Source organism: Phalangium opilio, unplaced genomic scaffold, assembly GCF_054372755.1.
Source record: "Phalangium opilio isolate 3A_F unplaced genomic scaffold, DU_Popi_V2 ptg000041l_1, whole genome shotgun sequence".
NCBI classification, from domain to species: Eukaryota; Metazoa; Arthropoda; class Arachnida; order Opiliones; family Phalangiidae; genus Phalangium; species Phalangium opilio.
Genome location: NW_028324165.1, coordinates 7,927,058 through 7,952,443, shown reverse-complemented (window position 1 = coordinate 7,952,443; position 25,386 = coordinate 7,927,058). Strand labels below are relative to the sequence as shown.

Here is a 25,386-nt window from a genome sequence, read left to right as displayed (position 1 = left end):
AATATTCTAGCTCCAGGTAGCAGGTGTTGGAATAATACGAAATCTAATCTGATAATAATCTCCAAGAAGTAATATAATTTTTAACTCCAAACAAACATCCAATCAGAGAAGAGGTCTTTTGAGATTAAAGATTTATTGAAAATCGTACTAACGTTAATTCTTGGTACTAGAGCTAGCATCTGCTACTTAGTCTGAGTCTATTCAGGTGTGATCCCTGTTAGATGCCATCGTTATAGTTAAGAGGGGGTCGACACTATTCTGAGAGGTAAAGGGGGAAGTTTCTCATATATCGAAGCGAGAGCCAGCTTCAATGAAGTACACTTTTCGTTTTTATCGATGTACTTTTGCTAATATAAAACAGTAAAGTATAGCAATTACTGAAACTAGCGAAAGATAAATTAAGACTTGGTTTGAGTACGGAATAAAAGTAAGTTTACTTACCCTGTTAGTCTAGCATTACAATGGCACTGCATACTTACAGCAGTAGCCTAATTTTATAAACTTATGAGATGTAAATGTAGGCACATTTCTTTCAAATACCCTTAACCCCTCAATAAGAAATAAGCGATATTTAGAAATACAAAATCTTGTTTTTATTTATACCTTTTTGTTGTCAATTCAGGGTAAAAAATGTTTTTACATTATTGGACAAAAGCTATGGGCTAGGATTCAAATATAATCTTTTTTTTTCGTAGTTTAGCAGAAGTTGGTTGTATTTGTGTATGGTACAAGCCATTTTTAATTTTCGATTCGTTATCTATTGGTAAACCTCTAAAAAAACCTGCGATTTTAAATTACTTTAAAATTTTCTATATTTTTCAAATTCTAATCAGAAATTTTTGATTTTGAAAAGTTGTTCAGAGAGATTTTTTTAACTTCGGTTTTTAATGAGCTTCTGTGATTATTTTAATTATATTTTTTTTTAAATTTGAAAAGCTAGCCATTAGAATTATTATTTTTTTAGTTTGATTTTATATTAAGTTATTTTTTTTCTTAATTTATTGAGAAAAGTCGTATTTTAATTAATTTCATACCTGATTTTAATTTTTTTTAAATTCCTCTATTGGGATTTAAAATGTTTTTAAAAAATCTATTTTTATGTTCGATTTTATTTGTTTTTTGTAAGATTATCGTTGTTTTCTCGTTTTGTTTATTTAATTGTGTTTATGATTTATTTTAATTGGTTTTAAGTTAAATACGAATTTTGATCGTATAATGTTTTGGTTTTTTTTATTTCTTTTAAATTCCCTGAAAATTAAGCATTTTTAAATTTAAATTTTATTTTTTAAATATATAATTATAAATATAAAGGGTGGTAGGAGTGGTGGTCTACCATAGAACTCACTTTAATTCAGTCCTATCACCCTTTTTGGAATTTGGCTATATAAATACAATATTATATTTTTTTCAGTTAACTAAATGGAATAATATTAAATGCAACAAAAGTTTTCAGCTGAAATTAACGAAAAACATCTCAAATATCTTTAGTAGGAATTTGTCTAGGCTACGCATACTGTACCCTTCTTTAACATTTAATCACGTTTCTAAACCTTTCTCATTACAATAACACTTTTGAACATGAACATTTGATTTCTGATACCTGACTTAAATATCACTGTGTATACAGGATGTGTCTGATAAATCTGGTGGTGGCATAAATTAAGTGGGATGTTTTTGAGTCGAAAATGTTCTATACTTCTATCGCCTACATTTTGCCACAAGGGACACTCTGTTTTCGAGTTATGATTAGATGAGTGTTTTAGGTATGACCCTTTAATTTAATTAGAAAACTGATTTAGACAATGATTTCTAATTTAATTAAGGGGTCATCCCTAAAACACTGAGTCAAATCATAGCTCGAAAACAGTGTCCTTTGTGGTAAACAAAATGGAGGCGATAGAAGTTACGACATTTTCGACTCAAAATCGATTTCCCAAAGAACAAACAACCCCCTTAATTTAACCCACCAGACTTATCAGAAACACCCTGTATTTAAACATACATATAACCACAACTTTTCACTATATACCTTCCTTCATAAAGGCTAAATTCAATCTTCCATTTTAATTTCATAATAATTTTGTGTAAACTTTAATTCAATCTCTTATATTTTTGATACTTTCCAAACATTTTCCCTTCAAATTTTAATCAACACTTGTATTTATCAACTTCCTGTTCCACCTCAGATTAATCCGAGGTTACACATGCTACTTCCTAACACTCAATACGTAACCTGACATCATACGTTTTACCACAAATAAATTAACATTTAAAACAAAATCATGGCCTTATATTAATTTAAATTTAATTTGTTTCAACAATTAGTGATGTTTTTTTGTTTAGCTTTTTATAAAATATCTTTATCTTTTTGTGTATATATATATGTTTTGGATGGATATATTATTATATATTAAGTTCGTTTTACAGTTAATTAACTATATCTTCGATTTGCGTTTTGTTTTTCTGTTTAAAACAAACTTCGCAATTTCTTGGACTTTCCTTCAAAAATGTTCGTTGTTTTTTAGTAGAACTTAATTGTTGTTGTATTTGGTAAAGCCATTGTAATTTACGTTTTTGGAATTAATATATTGTTCATCATTTTTGGGATTGATGACGTAGACCAATTAGTATGTGACTCTTGTCAGGCTTAATTGTAAATAATATGATATGGAAAATTTTAATTCGTTGTTATATCTAACTACTTAGCAAATGTAAATAGAAAAAACAGAAAGTAATTTGGTACTGGAGTGGATATAAGCCGGAATACATAGTGCTGTGTATAGAAATTTTCTCAACGTTTCTAGGCGCATTTTTTGTGGGACCAGAAGGGGATAATGGAAGAAGAAGGATGACACTCTGTAACCTCTTAATGCTTTAGTTATGTAACATGATTCTTCACAGGCGAGGGAGCCCCCTTTTTGTTAATTTGCTCTCCCGCTCATCAAACTTAATTAAGATGGGTAATTATCGCACTGTGCTAGGGTGAATTCTAAAATTACTGTTTGGTATTTACTAAATCCTCAGCAATCAAGTAGGCACAAACCTTGATTGTCTTGACGTGGATGGGACAAAAATGACCAAATGCGCCTTGGCAAATAGTTAAGCGCTAATAGAGAAATGATGAGAGGGAACTATTTACATGGCGTATGTGATTCGGTTTAGTAACCTTGCTATAATAAATTTAAAATGATGTTGGGAAGAATCATGTTACAATTACTAAGGCCGCTTTGTGCTGGTACACTTCTCTCGAAGAGAAGTATTATATACATCTATTAGCTATATATATTCCTGCTAGTGTTCCTAGGGGGCAGTAAATACTTTTCAATAACTCGGAGAGGCAAGTTAAATCCCGCGTTCTTTTAAGTACCTTACTTTCTGTTATTTTCTATTTGCACTTGGTTTATCATTTATTATAGATTATTTTAAGTAAATTAAATACTGACCGGTAAGATACTGAACCAACACGTTAAATCTTCGGAAACGGTCATAACTGCTCCAGCATTATCAAACTCCCCGCAGTAATTAGGAGCGCTGAATAATGTTACCAACTACAAAAAGAAACGAAAAAAAAAAAAAAAAATATAGAAAACATTATAGAAAATCATCCCAAAATATCCCTAGAAAAGACTGAAAAGTTTTCAAGGTTTAGGTTTACATCTTTCAAAAGGGCTAAGGTGCATCCTCCTAGATACTTTCATCAATAATGTTTACTTTTTACTCTTTTCTTATCGACCGAGTAAAAAATTTGTAAAGGGAGAATGAAGAGCTGGAGTAAATAGACACTTTTCAAAAGTAGGGGGGTCGAATAAAGCTAAAAGGTAGTACACCAAGTCTGGATTAAAGGTACAGGTAAAATACTCAGACATTTTAGGAGTTCCGTGTTAATTTTGGGGCCTTCAATGATAATTTGCACGTCTATTTTATATAACTGAAAGTACACCATCGAATCGCAAACATTCTCCGTGTCGTTTCTACAATTTCCTTAATTACTGCATTTTGGAGTCAATAGTACCAATTTTCAGTAAATCATATTTTCTTGCGAATACATAGTTTTCAGACTAGGAGAATTGATACCATATACACCTGGAGGCAAGGCTACTTGGTACTGCACTTTGTAACCTGGGTTCATGGTGTAAATGGTAACATAAGTTCATAAGATATGTTCCTACATAAGTTTGTGACTGGTTACAAACTGGAGCTTGTAATTTTGAAGTGATTGAAGTAGGTCATAGATTCGAAGTAAAGCGATGTACGCCTGGTGAGGCGCTGCTGTCAAAGGCTTAGTAATGCATACTAAATAGGACCTAGATGGAAGTCCTGCAAAATTAATTAACCATCCGATTGTAGTACTTCAATTCTCGCTTCCGTCGTTCTTGAACTAGTTATCTCGAGCTGTAAGTCTCTAGCATTACGAACTCTTATAGTTAGCGTTATACTTATTGAACATATCCTATAAACTTATGATGGTAGCAATCCTAGTCTGAAAACTACTAGTAAAATCAACGTATTCATTGTCCCTTTAAGTTGAAAAATCCCTTGGACTGTGTCTGAAAGGTGAAAGATGATATAGATTAGGGAATAAGCGGTCCGGGAAAAGAGGTGTGCCCGCATGGCTGCCTTGGCATCTTTTGTGTTAGAGAACTGATAGGAAAACAGCGGGAGGGATACCCTAAACCCCCTAAGGGGGGGAAGCTAAAGTAATCGATCCAGTTTCCACACAAACACGCGATCTTGAAAAAGATCTAGTAGTCGATCACTGGGGCATTACAACATCGATTTTACATTTTTTTATATTTTATTTTTTATTCTTCATCTCCTGAAATTTCTTTTGTTATTTGACCTTAAATTTTTTTAAAGATGCTACCCTTTTCCTTTATTATGGAGTTGTTTGCAGCTAGGACTAAAATACCTCATTCTCTTTTTAGTAAAGGCCTATTCAGACTGGGACTAGAATCTTACGTTAATTCACGTCGGTGAAGACGCTTTTGTTCGCTTAGTTAGGCACGTGTCAACGACTACGTAAAAGATTCGCCGCGGGTTTATGGTTTGAAAATATTCAAGTATCGTTGGGCAGTGTCTGCCGAGATGGCGCCAGCTCGTTAGCTCTCCTTTTCTTTACTCTTTAGCCATGGCTCACTCAGTCATGCCTTTCTGAAGCGTGATTGAGTGAGCTATGACTGCATTAGCAGACGATATATGAAAGGTTTTAGGATTCTTGCCATTCTTGGCATGCCATTTATGATTTTGGATGAGCAGATATTTTACTATTCAAAAGTCTTATTATATTGTTTGCGAAAATGAACGGTTCCAAAGAATTAAGCCCAATTATTGTATTATTCTTTGTAAACTTGATAATTAATCTAAATGAGTTTTAGTTAACCTTTTGCTACAAAAATTTATTTCAATTTCAAAAATCACCATTATACGCGACGCGTTTAGTCGTTTTAGGTCGTCTGCTTTTGCGTTTGAACTGTAGGGAAATGAACGTACGGCGATGCGACGGAAACGTAAGATATTTACTCTAGTAGTCTGAATGAGCCTTTAGAATTACTTGCAAATTAATTCGGAGATAAGTAAAAACAATTTTTACCTGTCGTTTCTGGAAAAATTGATAACCGTCTTCTACGACTTGATGTGCTCGTACAATTAGTGTACAATCGTGTTTTTGTAGAAACGATCTGACAACATCAGCTCCGAATGTATAGGAAACTCCTCTGTCGTTTTCACCCCAGCCCGTTATATCCTATTTAATTAAGTTTAATTTTATTTTAATATTAACTTAAACTAATTTAAAATTTTAAAAATTACTTACTTCATCAGGATCTGACCATAATAGATCACATAGTAGACCATGATCTGGTACGTCGGTTGGACGGGGTATTTCTCTCAACTAATTAATCATAATTAAATTAATTAGACTAAATTTATTTTAAGGTTTTAATTATTGATTACCTGTTTTAACGTTACTAACTCTGGGGATAGCCCACCATGCATGCAAAAAATTGTTCCCTCTATTAAGGCCGCTGTAATTTAATCATATTTAAGTTAATTTCTTATATTAATTTAATTGAAATTAATTAAGTCTCGTACCTATTGGTAGACAGTTAAAACAATCGGTGAAGGTTTTCCATAATTTTATGCTGTACCTTCTTTTACATTCGTCGTAAAATCCGTATATCCTTAATTGCAATTTAATTAATGGGATTAGTTTTGTTATTAAATTAATTGCAATCATTTTTAAGTACCTGTTAATACTGGCACATTCGTGGTTCCCTCTTAATAGGAAGAAATTGTTTGGGTATTTGATTTTGTAGGCTAGGACTAGACATATGGTTTCCAACGAATATTTTCCCCTGAAAGATTAAATATTAGGCTTAGTAATGTTTTCCGCCATTGCATTGAGGTCTAAAGTTTCCCGCCATTTTTTGTATCCGTTAGAAACTACGAAGTAAAGTTTCCCGCCATTTTTTTGTATCCGTTAGAAACTACGAAGTAAAGTTTCCCGCCATTTTTTTGTATCCGTTAGAAATTACGAAGTAAAGTTCCCGCCATTTTTTTGTATCCGTTAGAAATTACGAAGTGAAGTTCCCACCATTTTTTGTATCCGTTAGAAATTACAAAGTATAGTTTCCCGCCATTTTTTGTATCCTTAGAAATTACCAAGTAAAGTTTCCCGCCATTTTTGTTGTATCTGTTTCCCGCCATTTTTGTTGTATCTGTTTCCCGCCATTTTTGTTGTATCTGTTTCCCGCCATTTTACTATATATTCCGCGCCAAACTTATAATTCTACATTTTAATTTACAGAAGTATATGAACAACAACAACAAGAGTTGAAACGAACCTATCGACGTAGTCACCCAAGAACAAGTAATTGGCATCGGGCGGGTAACCAATTTTGTCAAAATGCCTTAGTAAATCGTGGTACTGTCCATGGATATCACCAACAATGTTGACGGGAGCTTCCAATTCGACCAGCATTGGTTGCTGAAGGAATATTTCTCTGGACACTTGGCATAGTTGACGGATTTGGAATTCGGCAAGTTGAACCTGTGAAAGAAATAAACGATGAACCATCAATATTTGGGTAAGTGATAGTCAATCAAAGTCAACTCTTTCTTTTCTGGACCAATGGTCTATCGATCTTCAAAATCCATAATACCACGATTTTAAAGTAAACTCTGCTAGCATAGTGTACAGTACACTAGGAATACATACAGCTAATTGGAATAATTGTGTACCCAGCCATTTTCTCAACGTATCTATAGGCTTATTTTGTGGGAGGAGCTAGCAACTGATCTTTATGTATGACGAATTTTACCCAAGCGAATAATTTAGCTATCTCTCTGCTAGTTGTACCTTGCTACCAACCAATGAAACCACAGTTAGAAAGATGCCATCAGAAATATTAATAGGCGTGACGTGTAGTAAGTTGTCAAGCCCGGCCCACAAAACCCTCATAGAAATTCCCATGGGAACATAACGATTCCTATTAGCCATTCGTATTCCTGTGTACATCAATTTCACTAAAGTACACCCTTAAGCCTTGGCCAGAATTTAATTAATACATCAATTACGAAGGCGACGATTTTAATCGGTCAATGACCCCCCTTGTATATCTTGGGCCCCATCACCTGAGACGTTGAAATGGCCCTTATATATTAACCCACGTCTTAATATTAAACATTAGATCCCGCCTAGAAACTATCGGAGTGTTACGCCTCTAATTTGCATTGGGTCTAAAATGCAATGTCTTAAGCCTTGGTCTTAAGTAACCCACTGTTTCTTTTGAACGGTCTATTAAGTTTACGCCCTAGCTTTGACATAACATAACCTCAATGGGCGGTGACCCATTTGTATATTAGAGAAGAAGAATTACTTTCTTAAGCCTTGGCTATCTAATTTGGTTAGGGAAATTGCATTCTTTACGCCTTAATACTTCGTTAGGCCTAACTGTAACTCGTAATTCCAGTGTTAGGCTTAGCAAGGGTTGTCACCCTAGATTCTTGAACCCAGCTCTTTTTTTTCTGGTTTGTTTATTTATTGTTGACTTAGTTTTTATCTGTATGTCGAAATATGGTATGGTGTGTTAGATTGGGGAGATTTTTGACCTAGTTGTTGACATTCGGGACGAAACAACAAACGTAAAGATCTTGGCAGTTTTAGGTTGATACAACTCTTGTGTCTTCTGTTGATTAATAATTAATTTAATTCTGGTATTTGCTATTCGATATCGTTTTTGATATTTTGTTATTATTTTTTTTATGTTTGTTTAGGTTAGGGTGTAATTATGCCAATTTTTTGTTGGCCGGTCTTGGTTATTTAGTTAATATTTACTTAAATTTAATTGCGTAATGTTTTAATTAATTTAATGTGTAGTGTGGTTTTTGGGGTTAATTGAAATTAACACATTGGAAAAATTGCGAAATTCAGAAAATTTAAAGGCATTTTAGATCCGTTTTCAAAATCACAAAAGTCAACAAAATTTCAGTTGAATGAGAACTAATTTTTTTAGGAGAATATATACCCAGCCAGGAATACATACAACTAGTTGGAATCATTGTGCACGCATATCTCTAACGTGAATTTCTATGCGGGTTTTGTGGGCCGGGCTTGAGTGCTTACTATCCGTCACGCCTATAAATAATTCTGACCTTGGAGGAACTAGCTTGACTCTAGGCGAAAATAGGGTGTGACATGCTCTAGTTTTATTAGGCTTAAGATTACAGCGCCATCTATGGCATACCTCAGTTTTAACAACTGAGTGGGGTGGCGTAGCGGTTAGCGCTTTCGCCTCGCAGCAAGAGAATCCCGGGTTCGATCCCGGACTGTGGCACCGGGTGAAAATCAGGGAACAAATCCTTCTGCGTAGAGTTTGCAAGTTCTCTCCCCGCTTGTTAAAAGGAGTTTTCCTCCGCGGTCTAACCCGGTTTCTCCTTTCCATCAAAACTTGCAGAGGTTAACGGTAATAGTTAGTATAGGGCGCTGTAGGTTAGCTGTGGCATAGGGGCTAGCCACCACCCCTCTATGCATTGTAAAAGGACCCACCTGTAAACAAGCCACAGGCTTAGTGTGGACATCCCTTCTTAGACAAAGCCTAGATTATAAATAATTCTGACCTTGGAGGAACTAGCTTGACTCTAGGCGAAAATAGGGTGTGACATGCTCTAGTTTTATTAGGCTTAAGATTACAGCGCCATCTATGGCATACCTCAGTTTTAACAACAACGTATGTGTGAAAATTTAAAAAAAACTATTAACTATTTTGTCCACTAGATGCCACCTTAGGAGTAGGCCCACGCTAACGCATAGTATGCTGGATGTTATTAAATGACAACCATAAAATCTACCTAGATACGTTGAGAGAACATGGCAGGGATACGCAATAATTCCTAGTAGCTGTATTTATTCCTTCTGATATTTGACTTAAGCAATGTATTTCTGAAAACGCTTAAAAAATAAGTATCCTTCCGATCTATCTTTGAAGTTAGAAGTTCTTCCAAAAACGAAAAATCACTAAAGCGTAGCTGTTTTGGATGCTTGCCAATCAGGTCTCGCGTTTTCTTTCACGCGCGCTCCGTAGAAGCTAGAATCCCAGAATCCCAGGGGAACTTCCGGTAGAGTGGCTTTCCTTTGCCATGCGAATAATCAAACCTTGACCAACCAAACTGACTTTACAGCGTGTACAATACTATCACACTCTTAACAACCCCTTATAATATTACTGCCAATTGAAACTGTCTGCATTCTGTAACTCAAGAATCTATAATGTCGAACGAGTGAACATTGGGAAAGTAAAAAAAATTGTGACAGCGACCCCGAAAAGGCTTAACCTTTTTCAATATCAAAGGTTATACCCTCCGTGCATTTGCTTTTTTATTTTGCTAAGTCTTGGTCCAAGCTATAGATGGACATGGATGGCCTTGAATTATAATACGGTTTTTGTAACACGCCCAGTATTAGGATATCCCAAGTGGTCACGAAATAATAATTTGGGATAAAAGTTAGTTTTGCTGCATGCAGTTCGTTAGCAGGGCCTAGGGCCCTGCCTTCCAGTAGCACGCTCTATATGAGTTTGTCACATCTCTCGCAAAAAATTCATTCGACATGGACTGTGCCATGGGAATTTTGTTTACAAAAAGTAGGGATATTAGATGTTTTCAAGAAGTGATATCTAGTTTACTAGGGAGAAGGTATAAATTGGCCACATTTCCAGCTTTATCTCCAAATGTCCCTGAAAAAGCTGGAGCTCTTTATCCCTCTTAAAACATCTAACATCCCTGACTTTGTTGACAAAAAGCAGGGATCTCTGCAAGAAAGCACACGATTGGTCGGAGGTGCAAATTTCAAATTATCTATGAAATCTCATAAGAATTAATTAGAATTTTAAAATCATTCAAAGACTATTTTCTGCGTGTTTCCTAATGCAGATTAGTCTTATAATTAGTAGACGAATCGACATTAAAAAACCACTTGATTTTCCATTTCACTCTCCCTTTAAGTCAACGGTGTGTTCGCACGTGTTGAAAACTTATAATGAAATTAACTTTCGTGTTTGGGACTATTAGGATATATTGTAAGAAACAAAACGAAAAACTAATGGACTCTGCTATTATATGATTCTATTTTGGGTGTGGCTCAATTTTTCTGTCCACGCTAACACCAATTACCACCTAGTAACCTATTAAAAATAAGTACGTCTTCAGAATTACTAAATTTTTAAGGTCTTTAAAAAGTAAATATGTGTATAAATGAAAAAATAAAAAATAAATAAAAAATACATACTTATGGAGGAATATATCAGGGATAGATTTAATTTTAGAAGTAGGAATGGAGAACAGAGTAATCTGGGCGCGCGTCGAAGTCCCGGAACCCCTTCCCGGGACGGGGAGTGGGGGTATGAAAGAAGAGGCGGGTCATGGCGACAGAGGTAAAGAGGAATTACGTATTTTTCGCCGTCCCCATCAGCAACGTCATCAAAACGTAGTTTAAGTGAGCCAATAAGATTATTTAAACTTTTCGTTACGTGTTGGAGGGAGGGGCTCTATACTGGGTGGTCTATGAGTCGGATTGAAGTAAATACTAATTAGCCGTTCTCCATTCCTACTTCTAAAATTAAATCTATCCCTGAACATATCTTATGAACTTATGGCGTACTTATGCCACTACTATGTTACTTTTGACACTATTAACTTATTGAAGAGTCCTATTAAAGCGACTTACTTTTTAACGGGGGTTGTAAAAGGGGTTCATGAATATTCATTTCAATTCAAGATTAATTGGGAAGTTGGGGCAAAGAAAATTTACCCAAGAAGTTTTTTATTTTGGTGTATAGAAACAACTAGGCCTAATTTATTCAAATTATAAAATGTTAGAATGAACTTTTTATTAACGACGACACATAAAAGGAATACAGGACTAAATTAAACGAGCAAGAAACGAGCCCAGAAACAATTAGAATGCAAATGATTTAAAAGAGTTCACAAAGTCTTGGTTGTGGTTTATAGTTTTAAGTTTAAACAAATGCCACTAGGTGGTCCCATAGTCGAGTGTGGGTGAATTTGATTGGCCTGTTAAGGTTATAGCAAAGGCTGGTTTTGCTTCCGCATTCGTACTAGACGAACTCTAATTGGTTTATACGCCTTTCTTTGGCAAGGTTAAATATGAGTGTCAAAGGTTAAGCATCGTTTGTTGGGGGGCGCCACAGTAGCTGACATTTGGTTTAAGGAGTGAATGTAGAGGATAAGTCTTGGTTGCCATAGGCCAGGGAAAACCTGGAAAGGTCAGGCAATTTCAAAATTAGCCCAAAAGGTCAGGGATTTTTAAGAATTTTAACAAAGTAAGGGGAATGTCAAATAATTTGGTTAAAGAGGCTAAAATATCTGCGATTCAACCATCCAGATATGATCTACCCAGTCACAATTCGTTAATGACGTTTAATCAATCAAAATTAATTAAACCGTATGTTTGATATTAATTTAAGTAATACTAGGGAAATTTAAGGCTAATTTTTAGAAATGGTTTGGTTCAGTTCTTCTCAGGGCTGGGACATAGGTGAACCCCTAGCCATTAAGCCTGTAAAAAACGTCCTATTCTACACCCATACCCTTTCTACCTTTATGAATAACCCCTAATTAAGCATAATTTTATTGAAATTAAAAGTTGTGAGAAAGGCAAGTTTCTGAAATATCAACAAAACATGCATCATGTAGTTATTTCATACCTTTCACCATACTGGCTCTATTTCGGGAGACATACCTATAAATTTATTGACGAATGCATTATATCGTTAATTAAATATTCATAATGTTTTTATCTCAATTATCTTAAATTCCATTTCGTTTTCCCAATTTCGTTCATTTATTTATGATGATTATATATTTGTTGAAGTCAGGTTCGGCCTTTTTCTAATTTACGATACCAATTTCTTTTATTTTTTTATATCTTATCCTACGCAAGCTGTTTATGAAAATTGGTTTCGATCCTGTTCAAATATGCTCTGCACTTGAATTACAATCTCCATTTTTATTGGTTAAGTCCTCTTACGTATATGAAACACTTCAATCCCATTATTTCACATTTGGACAAAAGAAATAAGGATTAAACTACAGTGATAGCAAAGGTAGATAGAGATAACGGAAAGTGAGGCAGTAAATTAAGGACTCGAAGAGAGCGTTCAAGGGCAATCACGTGATTCATAATTATTGCCTCTGAACCAAGGAATAAAAAATATTTACTGCCATCTTCAGTCGCACGACTACTACGAAATCTAATCTATGGGATAATAATCCCAAGAAGCAATATATAATCATTCTAACTCATTAATTAATTTTTCCCGTGTGTCAATTACGCATGCAGGCTCAAAATTCAACATAAATAAAAAAATTATCCCACCAATTCCGAACTGGAGCAGTTGTTGGCTACTGCTATTTTCTGCAGCTGGGTATAGAGGGAAATTAAATGTGATCACAAAGATAACTGCATACAGTAATATGTATAATATTAAAGTAGATCTGCAATCACTGATTGGTCAAATTGGTCTACAGTCAAATTAACAAGCTAGAGAGCTAGAAAGAAAAAAATCAAGACTTGATTGAAGTTGGAGTATCGTAAACATAATTTTACTGGGAATACACTACTACTTCAGACTTCATTTCTATTTGCCTTTGGTGAAACCTGGATTTTGCCCAGTTTTGAGCTCTTGGTTCATTTTTTTTTGCTATCTAATTTTGGATGTATCCTTTTATAATAACTCCACGGTTTATCTCTTAGTAAACAACTCTTAAATGTCACGATATATATTGGAATCTAACCTTTGAAAGGCTAGAATTTAACGCAGAAAAAACTTGTTTTGCTATTGGAAAATTTACTCCTTTCAATATGGGATCGTACTATATATAGAGGCAGTCGAATTCATTTTCAATGGAATTTGATGTGGGAGGTTTGATACTGTATACTCGACGCTTTCAAAGCTTTGAATTAGTAAAATTCCAAATATTCTATAAATAGGCAAAGATACCCCTTGGGTATTTAGCTGATTCAATAAATATTTACCTATTTCGAAAATATACACGTCATACCATAAGTTTATAAGATATGTTACATGATAAGTATGACACTACCTGTACATCGTAATGCTACCCTGAGACTTACAGCTCGAGATAACTAGTTCGAGAACGACAAGAAGTCCTACACTCGGTGGTTAATTAATTTTGCAGGACCAAGTTCCATCTAACTCCTATTTAGTCTGCATTACTAATTAGGCCTTTGACAGCAGCGCCTCACCAGGCGTACGTCGCTTTACCTTGAATCTATGACCTACTTCAATCACTTCAAAATTACAAGCTTCAGTTTGTAACCACAATTTACAAACTTATGGAGGAACATATCTTATGAACTTATGGTTATACATAATAATTAGTCTATAGCTTTTCCCATGCACAAAATCCGGCAACAGATATGTTGAGAAAAGGTCTACAAAATTATTCCAATTATCTGTATGCATTCCTGTCTACGGTAATAAATATATCGAAATAGGTTTATTGCTAAATGGTGTATCATGGTTTCCATAGCAATAGCAGCAATATTTTTGGAAACTTTCCCAAATATATATATAAATATACAGAGATAGAGATCCCATAGAATATACTGTGTATATACACCCATATATCTTTTGTTTGAAACCCTCCAGAGAGATACGTCGGAATTTTTGTGTGTCAAACGAAAGGGGTATAATCCGGGGGGTGGCGCGAAATTCGCAGTCTTTTTATGCTACGTCACGTTTTTGACCTTACTCCGCCCTTCGTTCATTTATGGACCGGGCCATGTATACAGGGTGTTTCTGATTAGTCTCATATAAATTTGAAGGTGCATGCTGTGTTTTTAAGTCACCAGAGCATGGGTTATACAATATTTAGTTACGAAGTTATGGGCTTTCAAACATTGATTGGCCCCTAAAACACTAATCAGTTTGACCAGGGATAGGTTTAATTTTAGAAGTAGGAATGGAGAACAGAGTAATCTGGGCGTGCGTCAAAGTCCCGGACCCCATTCCACGGGACGGAGGGGGGTATGAAGGAAGAGGCGGCCAGGTCATAGCGACAGAGGCGGCCAGGTCATAGCGACAGAGGTAAAAAGGAATTACGTATTTTTCGCCGTCCCCGTCCGCAACGTCATCAAAACGTAGTTTAAGTGAGCAGCCAATAAGATAAGTTAAATTTTCGTTACGTGTTGGAGGGAGGGGCTCTATACTGGGTGGTCTATGAGTCGGACTGAAGTAAATACTAACCGTTCAATCCATTCCTACTTATAAAATTAAATGTATCCCTGGTTTGACCTAAAGAACACACCGCCCTTGATTTTTATGGCAGACTTATCAGAAACACCCTGTATAGTGAGGAGCTTATTCTTCAATTTTATTAATTCCCCTTGGTCAGCTTTTTTATGTTTTTTGGCGTACCCAAGTAACGTGCCTATCCTTGAGGTTCTTTTACGTTTACCTTGAGTTCAAGTTCAAAGTACACCTGAGCCGTGACTGTTAAGTTTAAGGACGGGTTTCCAGCTGACGCTGTATAATATAATTTAGTCGAGAACAGAATATGCCTAGGCCTTTAGGCTTAACGGAACGTTTTTATGTAGAGGTATGCGTGGGCTTTATCGTATAGTTTATCTTGAATTATAGTTTTAATTAAAAATAAAATTAATTAAAATGTAATTGAAGATTTTAACTCAAAATTGATTTACCATAGAACCATCCCAATGTAGTTTCGTTGGTACTATGATTACTATTTTCGTTTTAGCGGAGGAACACTTAATATTGAACTGAACAGAGTTTTGAAAATGTAAAAGAAAACTTTTTTTTCCAAAAAAATCTTCCAAAGTGCCGAACCTCCAGGGGCAAACCGAATAATGTATTTCCTACCTGCCCCTGTAAAACATTTACCCGCAATACACCGGTGTACAATATATATTTTCTGTTTTTATTCATATCTGCCATAATTATATACCGATTTAGACTTAGTTCAGATTAAATTAAATCTAAAATTACTCTCTACTTAAAATTCCATACATTTTGTTATATTAAACACCTGGAATACATAACAGCTACTAGGAATAATTGTGTACTAGAAATTTTCTCTTGCGTATCTAGGCGAAATTTGTTTTGAACAGCTATAGACTAATCATTATCTATGACGAATGTTACCTCACGAATAATTTACCTTTATCGTTGAAGAATTTCAACGAAGTTAGGGAAATTTGGTTAAATCAGCTGAAATATTGCAGATGTGGGACGTTTTAAACGCCATTTCAGCGAGGTCACATTTGACCAGACACCCAAATCGCGGAGCCCGCTCCGCAAAGTTTTAAGTTAAACATTCAAAAATGTGATTTAAACGCAATTGTCTAAATAGTTATATTTGGAACAATGACAATTGGGCCTGAAACGTCAGGGAAAATCGTAAGAAAAGGTCAGGGAAAACCTTTTATATGTCCGGGAATTTGAACATGAAAATTTTGTGGCTACCCTGAACCCACATAGAAATTAACAGGTACGCAATGATTCCTATTGGCTGTATGCATTCCTGGTGTAACTATTATCTAACAATAGTAATTCTCTAAGCTACAGAGAACGATTCTGCGAAACGGTCAATCGGTCACCCACATTATAGTAAATTCTCAAAGCTTCAAACCCAAACTCCATCCTTTACCAGGAAGCGATGGGATTTTTGTGGAACTAACTTTAGGGCCATTTTGTGGTGAACAGTTTGTGATGACAGCTAAGATGCTTTCTATCTATTTTTATTTTACCAGCAGTGTTGAAAAGGAGGACGCTCTCGCATTAAAAGCACGATTAATCTTTCTAACTCGTAATACAATGCCCACTTAAAAGGATTTTACAGCTTTTATTGTTTTTGCTGTAAAAACCTTCTATTATCCACTTTGAAACAAATTTTGTTTTTTTCTCTTTCTATTCTTTTAAGTTCTGGTATTTTTCTGGTGGTTATTTTTAGTTTAGTCTTTTCAATTGCTAGGCCTACTGTCCATAATTTGAAGTATAATTTTCTATATTGTAAGTATAGCTTACTGAGAGCTAGTTCGAGAACGATAAGCGAGAATTGAAGTACTACACTCGGATGGTTAATTTGCAGGACTTCCATCTAGGTCCTATTTAGTCTGCATTACTAAGCCTTTGACAGCAGCGCCTCACCAGGCGACTGTAGCTTTACCTCGAATCTATGACCTACTTGAATCATTTCATGACTAGCTCTCAGTAACCAGTCACAAACTTAGGGAACATATCTTATGAACTTATGCTGAGAGCTAGTTCGAGAACGACGCGAGAATTGACTACACTAGGTTAATTTTGCAGTCCATCTTCCTATTTTGTCTGTACTAAGCCTTTGACAGCGCCTCACCAGAATCTATGTGCGACTCCTACGTCACTTCATGAAAAGCTCCAGTTTGTAACCGGTGACAAACTTATGAAAAACATATCTTACGAACTTATGCTTATATTGTTGTTTAAGTTCGCAGAAAACCTTAATTAAAAAATACAAATAATTTTGTAATTGTAGTATAGTGAACCACGATATTGTGCACCTAACATTGCTAACAATCATCTTAACTTATGCTAAACTTAATTATTACATGAATTTAACACTAAAAGATGGTAAGTCAATCTTTTAGAAGAAAGAAATGCACAAACCACGGTTACTTGATTCCTTTACTAAAACCCATTGTTCTAAATCAAATGAAAAGAAGTACATATAGTCTCTTTCAATTCTCGTATCTCGTTAAAGCCTTAGCTAATACCCCAATTAGTTAGAATACGGCCGTTCCGCCTGAACGGAGACGCCAATGCTAAATTATTACCAAGTTCAAAGCTACGTTGCGTATAATACCTAAGCCTTGGTCGATAGGGATAACAAGGAGGTTAGTATTGTACGTGGTATCATTTCAAATTGATATTAGAATCAGCTGTATCAGTCTCAAGGCCAAAATAAACCCTACTAAAGAGCTTTGGAAAAACCTTTCTAAATTGGCTATAATTCGACCCAGTTGGATTGCATCGACTAGGAAACTTAGGCCTAGTTCTTTACTGGAAAGCGTTAGATCTCAAGCCAAGGCTTAAGGAATTTTATGTTTTGCGGATGATATTTGGAACCCTTTTTTTCCGATCTGAAAGAAAACTTTCTGCCTAGCAATTTTAGCTGACTTCAGCTTCTCAACCTAGATACATCAAGAATGCATTTGGAGCATTTGTTCTTGGGTCTATCTCTGTTATTGGTTTAAGTAGAGTAAATATTTTTTTGGTTTTTTTTGATGCATTAATGTATGAAACTAAAATATTTTTTGGGAATATGACTTTTCAATGCCATGTGTATATTGCAGTGATAATAAAGGTTTTATTATGCATTTTTAAGTGCATTGTAACAGAAGTATATAATACTTCTCTTCGAGAAAAGTGTACCTACCACATGATTCTTCCCAACATCAGAATTAACATTTATTATAGCAAGGTTACTAAACCGAATCACATACGTAATAAATAGTTCCTTCATCGCACTTATCTATTTTGTCAAGGCGCGTGTTCACTGTGCTACGGTCAAGAAAATAATCATACGCAGAGGGGGTCAACACTATTCTGAGAAGTAAAGGGGGCGTTTCTCATATTACATGGCACGAGGAAGCTTCAATGAAGTGTATACTTTTTATTTTCATCTGTGAACTTTTGATGTACTGCAGCATGTATATTAAATTAACGTTGGCAGACTATATAGTAAACCTAAAATTATTTTTCGTATTTTCTCGTCTTTCTTGGCCACAATAAAATGCCTCGCAATGATTAAGTATCCGTGTAAGTCTCTATAAAACTGCTGATACCTTTTCAATCAGGGTTAAGACGCCTAACTCGCAGTGACTAGTGAATCGATTGACCCATAGAGAGACTATAAAGGGAGTCTTAGTGTTAGGCAAAGTGTATGTATGACATGTTGTCCCTGCTGTTACCATTGTTTATGCTACCCCCTTGAGAAAGTGCACGGTTTGTTTGTAACTTTGCTTGTTTGTTCTGTATGTACAGTCACAATTTGATACAGAATTTGATTTATTAAACTGCCATACGTGGTTGATATCAATCAGTAACACCAGGGGAAGGTTAAAGGTTCATTAAAGAAAATTTTGACTCCTGTGGCACCCCTAACGTTCTGGCTGATCTTCTACACATAAATTTTACCTTGATAAAGACAGGAGCCAATCATAATTCGTTAACGTCGAGGGGAGGAGCTAAAACTAGCATTTGCCCTTTACTAAGCTTAGAGGGTCAGTCAACTAAACCCCTCGATTATGGGAGCATCTAGTGGCATTTATTTAAACTAAATCACACCCGAGACTCGCTTTAAAACTGGGTTTTCGCTTGAGTTATTCTCGAGGTTGGGATGATTGGAGATGAACCCCTAGCTTTTAAGTTTGTTTACCCGTAAAGCCTTGGATTCTTGATTAAACATCATTATATTTATTTTGGAAATTCTAAGAAATTTCAATTTAAAAAAACAACACACGGATATTTTATGTGGGTAAGCCCAAAGACTAAGTCTGTAGAGACAGTAAACTCTGGTTTTCAGCCTCTTGTAACACCTGGGCAACGTTGGGAAGCTAAGCTAGTCACCGTTAATAGTCTCCCCTTATTGAATCTCCCCGATTCACCCTCACCTTGAATTATTTGAGATTACACGAGAGAAAGTCCATCAAACAAACGGTTCTTCTTCGCTTTCTGCAAACGATAAATCAGCTCTTTTCTTAAGGAGAGTCTAAACGTACTTCGAAGTTAAGTTGTCGTCCCACTCTTAATACTCAGCAATTTTGGTAGCTCTTCCTTAAGAAATCCTTGCGCAGCATCAGTGGAAATTAACGTCAGTATAACTTGACACCGTTTTCAACCAATACCCCTTTGGCAAATCCATGGAATGTCTCGTAATTTAATTTTACGAGGTCGAATCTTAGTGCTGCTGGCAATGAAAATTCTAAGGACGCGCCCTTTATCTAGCTCTTACCTACCTTTTCAAAGTGTCTGTAACATGAGATGATAAGAATTTCTGTTTGGAGTACTAGAGTTGAAAACAAGTTGAAATTTACCCGCGAGGGAGAAGTATCCACAGATGAGCATAATAGAAGGATGACACTCTTTATTCTCTTAATACTTCAGTTATGTAACGTGATTCTTCCCAGGCGACGGAGCCCTTTTTGTTAATTTGCTGTCCCGCTCATCAAACTTAATTTAAGATGGGCATCGCACCGTGCTAGGGTGAATTCTATAACTGTTTGGTATTTACTAAATCCTCAGCAATCAATTAATGCACAAACCTTGATTGTCTTGACGTGGGACAAAAACACACAAGCGCATGCATGCGCCTTGGCAAAGAGTTAAGCGCTAATAGAGTAATGACGAGGGAACTATTTACATGGCGTATGTGATTCGGTTTAGTAACCTTGCTATAATAAATGTAAAATGATGTTGGGAAGAATCATATTACAATTACCCTAGGCGCTTTGTTTTAGGTACACTTCTCTCTAAGGGAAATATTATATACTTCTTAATAATAATCGTGTCACCGACACTTCGGTTTAACCAGGTCCCATTTTAATACTGAAGAGGAAGCTCAGGGAAACAACTTAAGATCCCCAAAATTCTCTTACATCCTTACTGTTCAGTAGGTCTTAAGCTACACTGTATTATAAACAACCCGTAATGTAGGGACAAGTATCACGGTATTCGTGTACTCATTTTATCTCTTGGAGATTCGGCGATAACCTTAGCCTTAGGTTAACCTTGAAGACTTGACACTTTTTTGTGTGTGTTTCTGTAATGTTGATCTAGTCCTTGCCCCTAAACTTAAACTTACATAAGAGCTTTGTTGTAGGTTTGCCAAATTTTGGCCGTTAGACTTTTTTACAATTTTTTTTTCCTTTCGGTTTCCTACGTACCGTGAATTCATAAGTTTATAAGATTTGTTACGTGATAAGTATGACACTACCTATACTTCGTAATGCTACCTAGAGACTTACAGCTCGAACTAACTAGTTCAATTAAGAACGACAAGCGAGAATTGATTAACTACACTCAGTGGTTAATTAATTTTACAGGACTTCCATCTAGCTCCTATTTAGTCTGCATTACTAATTAGGCCTTTGACAGCAGCGCCTCACCAGGCGTATGTCGCTTTACCTCGAATCTATGATCTACTTCAATCACTTCAAAATTACAAGCTCCAGTTTCTAAGTTACCAGTGACAAACTTATGTAGGAACATATCTTACGAACTTATGGTACCGTGTAAGATGGAGGTTTCTGTTGGTTTCTTATGATTCGAACATTGAATTTAGTTTTAGTTTTAGATTCTTTTTTATGCGCATTGTAATGGATGTTTTAAAGGCTAAGGTATAAAGAATTTTTTTTTACGTTTCTAAAACATCCCTGGCGACGTTTCGTCTACAGGATATGGTACTTCTTATTTTTATTTCTTACAGCACAAATGGATTGTAGATATTTTTTAGAGAAAATCAGATCTCGTTTTTGTTCTACTAAAAGATAAATTATGATGAGGAAGTCGATTTTACATACAAGTTTTTGAAACCTTAGAAAGTATTTTAAGTGTTTGAATTTTCGTTTTTGAGTAAAGATAAAGGCCTCTTCAGACTGTACACTAAAATCTCGCGTACATTTCGTCGGTGAAGTCGCTTTGCTCGGTTAGTTAGACACGTGTCAACGACTACGTAAGTAAAAGAATCGTTCGCGGGTTTTTATTTTGAAAATTTTTCTTCAATTTCGTCGGGGCAGTGTCTTTCGAGATGGCGCCACCGAAGTTAGCGTGTCTTTTCTTTAGCCATAGCTTACTCGATCATGCTTAAGTTACAGTCGCGTGATTGAGTAAGCCACTTACGCATAAGCAGACGATATTATGAAGAGTTTTAGGATTCTTGGTTCGGTATTTGTTTATCAATTTGGATGAGAAGCTATTTTAGTGTATTCAGAAGTCTTGGTTTTGAAAAATCACCATAATTACGCGACTCGTTTTAAGTTGTCGTCTGCTCTCGCGTCTGAACTGCAAGGAAATGAACGTACTGGGTGGGTGGGAAATAAGGATATTTTTTAACTGGACATTAGGCCAGCGACCCCCCTGGTCTGGAATAAATAAACTGCTCCATGACCACTAGCCAAGGCACGCCGTCTGCTAAACTAAAGAAGTGGATAATTTAAATATTTAGTTAGTGTCTTAACTCTGGTAATCCTTGAATTTGTTTAGTGGTCCCGTGGACCACTGACCCCCCCTTCTATTTAATTTTTGAACTGGACCAGGCCTTATTTCCCACGCTGACTGCGACGCGACCGAAACGAAATTAACCAGGCGACCGACAGGAACGTCTGACTGGGCCTTTAGCAGCTTCGAAAGTAAAAATAACTTACTTCGTTTAATATTAATATTAATCTACGATTAAATCTAAAGACAAAATAAAGGCGTGCTGCATTCTCTATAGTTTTAAAGTTTTGAGAGATGATAGGAAATTAACTTTGGTTCGAAAAGATGTTAGAAAAAGACAACTCTAGTTGACTGTAAAGGTACCCTTCTATTTCACAAAGTTTATAGGTGCCCTATAACTGTCAAGAAACAATGGCAGGGCGTGGTTTCTTATTATACTTTCCGTTGCCAATTCGACTATACACCTGAATTGACGTCTTGTCGGTTAAACTACCCCTAGACACGACATCCTGACAGTTCGTATACAGTTAAGAAACAGAATATCAAATAGCTTAGGTTGGCTGTCTAGTAAGGTTGACCTTTTTTAAAGGTTAAAGATCAGTGGGTCCTTTTATTGTAGTGTTATTAACAGACGAAGGACAAGGCTTTTTTCCTAACACCGTGTTTTAATTTATGAAAATTGTTTATGAATTATTGTTTCTAGAGAAAACAGAAGCTTTGTAATCCAATTTTGGTTTGAAAATCACACTAAGACTTAAATTCAATATTATGGTTCAAATACACTGACCTAAGCCTTATAATCCAATTATAGACATAAGCCTATTACGAGGATCTTACATAATAAGCTTATATCTCTTATTGAAGATGTTCCACTTCCCGGTTTCTAAAGTGGAAATGAATCTGAATTTTCATTGGTTGTAAATGGGGTTGTTGGGCTTTTAATTGGATAACGTTTTACAATGCATTAAAGGGAACGTGAAGTCTTAAAAAATGTTGATTTTATTTCAATCCCCCTTCCACGGGACGGAGGCGGGGGGGGGGGTATGAAAGAAGAGGCGGGTCATAGCGACAGAGGTAAAAAGGAATTACGTATTTTTCGCTGTCCCCGTCAGCAACGTCATCAAAACGTAGTTTAAGTGAGCCAATAAAATAATTTAAGGTTTTCGTTACGTGTTGGAGGGCGGGGCTATAAGTCGGAATAACTGAAGTAAATACTAACCGTTCTCCATTCCTACTTCTAAAATTAAATCTATCCCTGGAATGGTAAAATTTGTTTGGAAACTACAATGAAACTTCTTAAATGGTCTATTGCAACCATTTTACTCTATTTTTTTCCTCCGCAAAATTGACCAAACATTCTTGGCAATCAGTAAAGGGAACCTTTTGAATTAAACGTGTTATTTCACGGTATTTTGCCAAGGCCTAAACGAAACCATGCGTATGTTTGCATATTGTAAATTAAATATTAGCTAAGTCTATCTAACCAACCAAATATATTTGTTGCAATGAAACTTAATACAAAATATCTACACCTGTATCTCGTACTTTAGCAATTGCGTGTTGAAAGGTTGAACCTTTTTAATGTTATTTTCGTGAAAAGGGAGTGTCCCACCCCATTAATGTGTTTAGCAATTCCCGCCCTTAATGTCAGCTTAAAACGCGAGCGTCTGTAACCACTGGTTAGGGTTAGTTATAAATAACGAGGAAATTGTTTTCAGGGATTTAATTTCCGTTTTGTAAGAGTAACGGTATGTTTTTGATTTTAAGCAAGTCTCGCTTTTTTTTTGTTTTTTTATGTGAAAAGTTTGGACTTTAATTTAAAGTTTCATCATAAGCCTTGGTTCTTTTACAGCGATTTTAAAATAATGCTAATAGTACAATTAAAAGGGTTCGAATATAAAAGAAGCTGCTCATAAAAACCCATGGGTTTTCATACGGTTTTATCTACAAAAAACCATTTTAAAGACCAAGCTCATAAAAACCCATGGGTTAGATTGGGTTTTACCTACAAAAAACCACTTTAGAAAGACCCAGCTCATAAAAACCCATGGGTTTTCATTCGGTTTTACCACAAAAAACCGTTTGGTTTCGAATCCATAAGACCCAATTCATAAAAACCCATGGGTTTTCATTGGGTTTTACCCACAAAAACCACTTAATAAAACCAGGAATGCATAGATTTCTAAAATAATTAAGTGTTAAGTTCCAAAAGGCCCAGCTCATAAAAACCCACGGGTTTTATTGTGTTTGTACCCACAAAAACCCACTTAAAACCATCGATTTTTACCATATTTAACAGTGTTTTAATCCAAACTTCCCAGCTCATAAAAACCCACGGGTTTTATTGTGTTTTTACCCAAAAAACCCACTTAAAACCAGGAATTCATAGATTTCTACCATAATTAATAGTGTTAAACTTCCGATCCAGGGTTTTATTAATTATTTGAATTTAAATAAAATGAGTCTGATACTTCTCCATGAAGTATCAGACTCATTTTATTTAAATTCAAATAAATAATTAATAGTGTTTAAGTCCAAAAGACCCAGCTCATAAAAACCCATGGGTTTTACCTACAAAAAACCAGTTAATCATAGTTGGAATTCATTGATTTACTTGGAATCGTTAAGATTAGTACCTAAATATTCCAAATAAAATAAATCGATGTATTCCCACTTTAACTCGAAACTTATCAACTATTAAAACTTACTTTATTTTAAACAAACTTATTTTGTACGTATAATCGTAACTTGAAGACTTTGACTTTAATTCTGAAGTTACACTCTCTTAAGCCTTGGCTCGTTTCAACATGACCTAGTTATTATGCAGATTTATTTTTCTTCTCATTTTTCAAAGTGTTTCGAAACTTTCGTATTATAAAGTTTCAAATAACACGCGATGAAAATAAGAACTTAAGCAAAGAATGTAAACTAAACGAAATTAGACCAAAAATTGGTCTAGATTTTTTACTAAGACCTTTTTTTTAAGGTAATGTCAATAACAGAAATTGCACTTACAAAAGAATTAAGTTAAATCTACCCCAAAAACCTTGAAACACTTCGGGTGTTTTTCAAGTTCTAAAGACAACTGCGTAAAAAAAATTAAGGTAGCAGATGGTATCTGCGTTGGGAATACCAAAAGAAAAAATCATGAAAACAAAGGGGTAAGACACTCACTCTTGAAGTCAGAATAAAATCACGAGCGTTTTTTTCAAATTTATTCTGAAGTTGGTTTTATAGAAATTGTGTATGAAATGTATTAGCAAAAAAGGCACCTGGAATTGCTCGTCAACCCGTTAAGGCATTTTTTATTATTACTCTTCGGGCCGCCATTTTTAAAGATGGCGGAGGGAAAATAAAACCCCATTTAAATTAAATATTTATCATTGGAACAATAATTTTGCCTAATAGTTCCTAAAACCTTAAGTTCGTAAGATATTCTCCATAAGTTTGTCACTGGTAACTTAGAAACTGAAGCTTGTGTTTTTGAAGTGATTGAGGTAGGTCTTAGATTCGAGGTAAAGCGACGCCTGGTGAGGCGCTGCTGTCAAAGGCTTAGTAATGCAGACTAAATAGGAGCTAGATGGAAGTCCTGCAAAATTAACCACCGAGTGTAGGACTTCAATTCGCGCTT

At 35.4% G+C, this 25,386-nt stretch overlaps 1 protein-coding gene and 1 long non-coding RNA gene across 3 annotated transcripts in view; one reads left to right on the top strand and one right to left on the bottom strand.

The window, feature by feature from the left end:
* Positions 1-585: 585 nt before the first annotated feature.
* LOC149679724 (uncharacterized) overlaps positions 586-25,386 on the bottom strand; it is a 34,787-nt gene continuing 9,986 nt past the window's right edge. Inside the window, exons 2-9 of the mRNA XM_089835531.1 lie at positions 6,843-7,048; positions 6,246-6,353; positions 6,091-6,179; positions 5,953-6,023; positions 5,813-5,890; positions 5,591-5,743; positions 3,444-3,548; positions 586-2,646 (exon numbers count right to left, since the gene is read on the bottom strand). Coding sequence (XP_089691657.1) covers positions 2,596-2,646; positions 3,444-3,548; positions 5,591-5,743; positions 5,813-5,890; positions 5,953-6,023; positions 6,091-6,179; positions 6,246-6,353; positions 6,843-7,048 — 861 coding nt within the window. The 3' untranslated portion in view covers positions 586-2,595. The remainder of the gene's footprint in view (positions 2,647-3,443; positions 3,549-5,590; positions 5,744-5,812; positions 5,891-5,952; positions 6,024-6,090; positions 6,180-6,245; positions 6,354-6,842; positions 7,049-25,386) is intronic.
* The window catches only part of LOC149679720 (uncharacterized), a 109,003-nt gene continuing 90,575 nt past the window's right edge, over positions 6,959-25,386 (top strand). For both annotated transcript variants that reach the window (XR_016365879.1, XR_016365878.1), the window contains exon 1: positions 6,959-7,085. This is a non-coding gene — a long non-coding RNA (uncharacterized LOC149679720). The remainder of the gene's footprint in view (positions 7,086-25,386) is intronic.